This window comes from Sciurus carolinensis, chromosome 11, assembly GCF_902686445.1.
Source record: "Sciurus carolinensis chromosome 11, mSciCar1.2, whole genome shotgun sequence".
NCBI classification, from domain to species: domain Eukaryota; kingdom Metazoa; phylum Chordata; class Mammalia; order Rodentia; family Sciuridae; genus Sciurus; species Sciurus carolinensis.
This window is the reverse complement of record NC_062223.1, coordinates 60,184,686-60,192,591: the sequence shown is the minus strand read 5'-3', so window position 1 is coordinate 60,192,591 and position 7,906 is coordinate 60,184,686. Positions and strand designations below refer to the sequence as shown.

The window sequence follows — 7,906 nt, the reverse complement described above, 5'->3', positions numbered from 1 at the left end:
TTTGAAAGTTAGTTAAATGTAAAGCTTAGGACAGCACTTTGTCAAGTTGGTGTTCTCCAAACTAAAATTATCTGTAGTAAGTCTCAGATTTGTATAGAAATAACAAATTTGGTTGATATTTATTCATGTGATTTGATGTTTTATAGCTGGATAAAGTAACCTGTTGTCAATAAGTTATACATACAATTTTGTGTTACTCTTCACACTGGAGTTAGAATTTAAATGCATTTTTGAAAGATATTAAGTAGAGACTTTTCTGTTTAAAGGTGAGGTGACACTGTAAAACAGCATTCTGCCACTCTTTCCACAAAAGTTAAAAGCTCTCTTAGCTTTTGATTCATGTTCCAGATGTAATGTTGTACTGTGTTATTGTGAAAAGCCCCACCTTACTTGAGATAAGGTTCTGTCTCCTACCTTACTCCATGTTAAAATGGTCCCCAAATAGGCTAGGCTTCAGCTCATTTAAAGTTGCATTCACAGGATTGATTTTTTTGTAAAGATCACTGTGATCTCAGACAGGGAATATAATCTATACCTAAGTAAAGGTTCAAGATTATAAATGTAATTTTTCTTAGTTCACAGTTATTACACAAACTAAGTATTTTTTCCTTTGTTAATTTCATTTTATATTTTCCTCATAAACTTTATAACTGTGCATGTGAGGCAAGCATTCTACCAACTGAGCTATATCCCCAGCCCCATACAGGATGCTCTTAAACTCACAGCATTGCTGGAATGATTTGCCCTCAGCCCCCTGACATCACACTTAATTGTCTTACAGGAATATTTATGATAAACAACACAAGGACCACATTGAGTCTAACACTGGTTTAAAAAAATGAAGAAAAATTAGCTGTTAAAAGACTTTGTAACTTTTCTAATAAGGATTCAAATATTCACAGAATAGTGATTATAACTATTATTAGAAGATTTTACTTATTTTTGGTCCTAAAGATTGAACCCAGGGGTGCTTAAACACTGAGCCACAGTCCAGACCTTTTTATTTTTTAATTTGAGACAGGGTCTCAGCTAAGTTCTTGCTAAATTCCTAAGGCTAGATTTGAACTTGCAATCCTATTGTCTTATAAGCATCCTGAGTCACTGGGATTATAGCCATGTGCCACTGCTCCTGGCTATTACAGGTCTTTAATTGTCTTTAAGCTCTCCACCTTTTTGTTGTTGATGATGTTCTGTTTTTGTGGTATTGGTGACTGAGCCCAGTACCCCACCTCACTTCTTTTTTTAAAAATTTTTAAAAATATTTTTCACTTGTAGGTGAACACAGTATATTTTATTTATCTATTTACTTACTTACTTACTGTATGTGGTGCTGAGGATTGAACCCTGTGCCTCACATGTGCTAGGCAATCACTGTACCACTGAGCCACAACCCCTCTTTTTATTTTTTTAAAGACAGGGTCTGACTCTGTTAGTCTGTTCTCCAATTCCTGACTCAATCCTTCAGGATTTCTGAACTGGGTGAGAAGCAAAGAACAGCAACAGTGAGCTCAAAAGTTTGAAATTAAAATGTGAAGTCAACAAGAAACAACAGCAGTTTCCTTATTGCAGAAATATTTTAATATAATTGTAGTACAGTTATGAAGTCACATTCAATATATTCAGTCGAATATATTCAAAGTATTAATAAAAATATTATACATCTTTATTCTCTATCCTAATATAATTAAAGTATTTGGTTCTTATAAGATTAGTTATAATCATATTTGCACTGCTAGTGAAACAGTATGTAAGTAAATCTATGGATTATAATAGTGGGGCTTCAATCCTTTTTGATCTTAAGTTTATCAAAAGTGTTTCTTTTTTAAATGACACAATACTTGAATTCTAGAAAGAACAGTCAAACAATTTAAGGCAAGATTTTGACTTATACAACTTGAGTTTGAAAAAAGCAATACTTTATCAAAGATCATACATGCCTTAACATTTAAGTATTTATAGATTCATATAAGGCAGTAATGAAAACATCAGTGCCAGTTCTACACTGGGTTCCTCAGTAGAGAAAAGAATAGATTCTTGGGATGAACTATAAAACACTGGCAAGAAGAAAGAATTCTTCTGGTACATGACTTACGTGCAGCAGCATTATTTTTACTCAATAAAGTATAAAATATTGTGATCATACAAATTAGTGTCTTTGCCCTAGACTTTTGTTTTTCAGATTAAGTTTAAAAAAAAGAAAACTTAAAAATCCAACTAATTTAGAATTGAGTGATAGTAGTAGTGCAAAGAGGCTCCCCTTCTTTTTCTTTTTTTTTTGTTTTTTGGTATGGGCTGAAGTTTAGCATTTCACAAAGAAATAACTTATGTTAAAATATAGGTGTTTTCATGACCAAAGAAGGCACAAAATGAGTTAAATTAAGAGAAAACATCACTACTATTCTAAACTCGTTAACTGTACAATATTAATCATAATATACATTTTTAGATATGAATCCAGATTTCTTGTAACTGAAAAGTGACATCACATTTTCTAGTTCTATTTGTGCTTAAAGACACTGCTGTGACGGAGTGCAAAAAAGCAGTCCATGTTGAGTCCAATAAACAACATCTTTTACCAAGACATTAGTATTTTTTAACAGTGGCTAAGTGAAAACTCATGGAATGGAATTAGGTCTCAACCTAAGCGTAAGTGAAAATTTCTAGTGCTACATTACATTTGCAAAACTACTTACACACTTACAGGAAATGTGAACTGCATGTGGAAAAAGCAAACAGTGGTGCTTTGATCTGCATTTTAATTAACTTATTAAATAGACAACACATTTTAATATTTTTTTAAAAAGGCATACAAAATCATACTCATGAGTTTTCCTACAAATTATTTTGGGGGTGGGGATGCTGGGGATTAAACCCAGGGCCTTGCGTATGCTAGGCAAGCACTTTTCCACTAAGCTACATCCCCAGTCTGGTTTTCCTACAAATGGACCATTAGTGTTAGGCACCAAAATTTCAAGTTTGTTTGGTTATTTTAAAACTGGTTTATTTCTGCTCTGTAGTTATCATTCATATTAAACATCTGCATACTTCCTAAAAATTCTGTTCTGGGCAACTGAATTAGAGATTGTCTTTTCTCTCTTGATACTCTTTATTACATATTTGTCAGTTTTTTCACAAGGACCAGATTGCTACATCTCTATTACCATTTTAAAAAGTATGTGAATATCCACTCTAACCATGAAAGTTATTACATATACATATTTATCTAAACTAAACAAAATTATGTCTGAAGGTCAATGAGTAGTAAAAAAATGAGTGTTATCCTTAATGGTTATAGTATAATAATTTCATTTCTGTCCCTTATGATTCTGAATCTCATTGTATGATGGAAAATAATTCTTAAATGTGAACATATAATGTTTACAAATGTCAATTTATAAGATGAACTCCCATAAAGATCTATATTAAAACTGTTTGGACCCTACAATCCTTGTCCTTTGCCTCTTTGTAAAGAGTCTGTCCTATTATGGAGTTCTTATGCAAACAGGAATGGGCACAGGAATGGAAAATGTTCACTTATTTAATGAGAAAGTAAAGATATATGGAAGTGATATTACCCAGCTTCAATTCACACCCCTAGGAATAAGTGTAGGATTATAATGGAATGATAGAATTTATTATACAACTACATCAATGAATCTTATTCAGTTCTGGGCAATGAAAACCTAAATCAAGTGGATTGACAGTTAAAATAAGTAACACAACAGAAGCAAAGAAAATTGTTTTTGTGGGAAAAACATCAGTATATGTACATAATGTTTTGTCCTTAATAAGCTGAAAGTGTGGGGAAATTACTCATTATTTATCAAGTTAGGGAAAAAAAGTCAGAAAGTAAGTGCCAAAGATGCATATAAAGTTAAGTAAGGCACCATTATTTACAACTTCAGCAATTGGCACTTATTCTGAAAAAGGCTTTAATAATGAATAAAAAAAACTATTATTTTTTCCCCTATTTTCTATAAACTACTTAGTAGTTTTTAACATAGCTATCTACTATTTGTGCTTTGCTTTTCAGCTCTATGAATAGCAGCTGCGTTTTATGGTAACATTCTGCATCTTTCCTTTACTTTGGTGTTTGTGAACATACACAGTGGTAAAAGCTGTAAAAGGTGCATAACAGAAAAACAAATATATGATGTTTGTATAGGAAACACTGCAAAATGGATGGCTGAACTACCTCAAAATAGTACTACCTCAAAGTCTTTTTCAGGACTTATCAAGGTTAGGATTTGTAACATTTCAAATGACTTTAAAACAGTAATGGCTTCCTGAAATTTATAAAATTTAGTTATGTGACTATTGGTCCAACTGATGTGTTGAAATACAGCAAGTATATTTCACTTTATAATTTTTGCACAAGTATAAAAATACTATACAAAGTTCACAAGTCTGCATGCATTCATGTATACACACATTTATGTAACTCTTCTTACTTCCAAATCTGAGAAATTCACTTGATTACAAGTAAGTTGCTGCAGTCAGCTGATACCACTTAACTGTCTCTTTGCTCAAGTTGAAATCTTTCAAAGGCAGAGTTATTCCACCCAAGAAAAAATTCTCCCGCAGAGATTCTGCACTTAGTACACTCAGTTGAAGTTCTCTTTGTCTTAGGGTTTCCTTGCTATATCCATTGTACACAAGCTACAGCAAAGAAAAAAAAGAAACAGTAAATTATGTATTAATATTTGTTTCTTTGAATACTTCCAGCAAAATGTGAATAATGAATGACATGATGATGATATGGTTTGCTTCAATATTTTAGAAGCACACTTTCGATTTCAGGAGTTTTGGGTTGCATCATCATTCCTAAGAATGTCTGATATAGAGATATACAAAAGCAGGACCAATCCCATTTGTTTTCTAAAAAATAAAAACTTGAAACATGGTTTTTCTGCAATGGAGGTGATGGGGAAGGGAAGAGATAGTACATGGCAGTTAACTTAAGATGATCTAATACCTGGAAAAAGAGGGGAAAAAAGGAGAAACTTGGGAGGGATAGCATAATTAACAATTATTTTACAAAAAGAGAGGGAAAATTTTTTGCTGGGATGGTACTGGAGTTGGACCCAGGGCCTTGAGCACATTAGGCAAGTACTCTACCACTGATCTGTATACCCAGCCCTTATCTTCTTTTTTGACTTTTTAAGCAAACACTAGGAAAAGCACTACTTATTAAACTGTTGAAGCTGACCTTAAACTTGCAATTCTCCTACCTCAGACTCCTGAGTCGTGGAGATTATGGGCATGTGCCATTGCAACTGGCTAGAATTTTCTTTTCATTGTCTTTTTTTTTCTGTTGAATCTTATGTACCATAAAGTGATAATTTCTGATTACTCTTAATTCAATATGAACTCTTAGTAAACCATAGTTTACAACAAACATAGAGTGCTATGAAGCTATTCTATTTCAATTTCTCATCACAACATTTAGAATTTTAGTTTTTCCAGGACGACTCATCATACATTCTAAGAAACACCTTAATCATAATTATTTTTTAAATTATTATTATTTTTTTAGTTCTAGTTAGACACAATACCTTTATTTTATTTATTCATTTATTTTATGTGGCGCTGAGTATAGAACCCAGTGTCTCACATGTGCTAGTGCCTAAAGTGCTTTACCACTTAGCTACAACCCCAACCCCTTAATCATAATTCTTATTATTTGGCTAAAACAACTTAAAAAAAAAAAAAAAAAAAAAACTGTCCACATTTCATTTTATTGACAGCATTAACACTAAATAGGAAAAGTACTACTTTTTTGAGAATAATACCAATAGATCTTTGCAAAGCACTGAATATGTTTTTAAAGAGAAAGAATCTTCTATAGATTTTAATTTACAATCACGATAGAAATTCAGATTTCCTTCTAATAGGTATCCAGACACTTCTGTATAGAAGTAACATTAAGGTGCAAAAATAATGTGATTTACACAAAAGAAATGGTTAAATAAAAGGTCAAGGTAGAGGGACTTCAGCGGGTCTTAAGAGGTTAGTGAACTTATTAGTTGACTGCAAGTATCTCAGCAAAGTCACAGTTATGCTCCACACTGTTCAGCAGATGATTTTCTTACTGCTTTCTTTTTTTTTTTTTTTTTTTTTTTTGGGTACCAGTGATTAAACCCAGGGGCACTTAACCACTAAGCCATATCCCCAGACCTTTTTATGTTTTATTTTGTTTTATTTGTTTACTGATTGATTGATTGAGTGGTGCTGGGGACTGAACCCAAGGCCCTATGCATGGAAGGCAAGCATTCTACCAACTGAGCTATATCCCCAGCCCCCTTATGTTTCATTTTGAGAAATGGTCTGGCTAAATTGTTTAGGGCCTCACTAAGTTGCTGAGTCTGGTTTTGAACTCGTGAGTCCTCCTGCCTCAGTCTCCTGAGTTGCTGGGATTAGAGGCATGTCCCCCTGTGCCTCACCTACTGCTTTTGATTTTGAGAACTCTAAAAGGGTTACTGAGAGATATTCAAACATTTCTAAGAAGGAGCTTGGGGCATAGTTCAGGGTGCTTAGCATAACTGGTTCAATCCCCAGCACCAAATTAAATAAATGAGATTCAAAGGAGAATTATTCTAAATCTACAGTCTATCAGATGAAGTAAAGAGTACTGAAAATGTTTAATCAGGACGAGCATTTCAACTCCAATTATCTGAAGGGCCACCATGAAGAAGGAAGAAAGGAGAAGTTCTGTACGGCTCCAAGAGATGCAACTAAGACTCCACAGGTGATTGTAGGGGCATCAAGACTTCAGCTCAGTATAAATAGTAATCTAAGGGGTTAAGAAATGTGGCTCAACTGTAGAGTGAGTGCTTAGCATGAATGAGGCCTTTGGTTCAATCCCTAGTAAAACAAATCTAAGAGTTGGTGCTTGCCCAAGACAAATTAGATAACTGAGAAGTACTTAAAACCAAACTGAACAACCACTTTCTGAGAATATTGCAGAGGAAGTACATGCATTGTAAAGGAAATTGAATCATGGATCTTAATGTCTTGTCTTGTTTTTTTGTTTTTTTTTTTTTTTTTTTGGGGGGGGGCTTGCTTTTGTTTTGGCAATATTAGGGTTTGAAACCTAGGGCTTCGCTCATGCTAGATAAGCCCCCTACCAGCCCCAGCCCTTTCGTATTTTTCTTTTAAAAGCTAAGGGTCTGTGATGAGGATGCTATCCTATATCATTTTGTTAAATACCACTGGACTGCTATTGATTTGCTTTGGCAACGAATACTTCACCAACTAATACCTAGAATATTTATATTTAAAATGTCTTAAAATTTAAATCTCAAAACGACAAATCTAGGTAATTTTTAGAATTGATTTCAACTTACCATTTCATTGAATGTTGGATTCCTAGTTTTTCGTGAAGTTTTGGTTTTACGTTTGGATGTTTTGTGGGTATCTGGAAGTAGGTATGTTTTGACATATGGATTTGGATCAGCCCCATCTTCAGTAACCTATAAAGAAAAGCAGTCCCTTAACAGTAATGTCTCCTACTAAGGCAGCAGTTTCTTTTGCAACCATCATTATTTGTGATCACTCACAAGATCTTTGATGTGCATCACCATGATGAACAGAGTACCATTTCGGTAAGAGACAGATAACTTCACTGCTCCTCCTATTTGGCCTGGAGTAGGACTGAAGGGACCTGAACCTGAAAATACAAATACTTTTCTTATTTTATCCTGCTTGCAGTGGTTTAAACTTTAACAAAATAATTTTGCTTTACTTCCAGAACCTTTGCATGTAGGGTGAGGAAAGTTAATTTTATCCAGAAATAGACTGGCTTAAAAAGAATTCTCACTGACCAATAGACCACCTGTCACTCTATCACATCTACTGAAAATTTAGATTTTCAGGTCATGAATTATCAACAAAGAGAAAAAAGTAA

The 7,906-nt window shown here is 33.6% G+C and overlaps 1 protein-coding gene across 1 annotated transcript in view; it reads right to left on the bottom strand.

The window, feature by feature from the left end:
• Positions 1 to 2,215: 2,215 nt before the first annotated feature.
• Pik3c2a (phosphatidylinositol-4-phosphate 3-kinase catalytic subunit type 2 alpha) overlaps positions 2,216 to 7,906 on the bottom strand; it is a 123,012-nt gene continuing 117,321 nt past the window's right edge. Inside the window, 3 exon segments of the mRNA XM_047516643.1 lie at positions 2,216 to 4,659; positions 7,347 to 7,472; positions 7,560 to 7,669. Coding sequence (XP_047372599.1) covers positions 4,477 to 4,659; positions 7,347 to 7,472; positions 7,560 to 7,669 — 419 coding nt within the window. The 3' untranslated portion in view covers positions 2,216 to 4,476.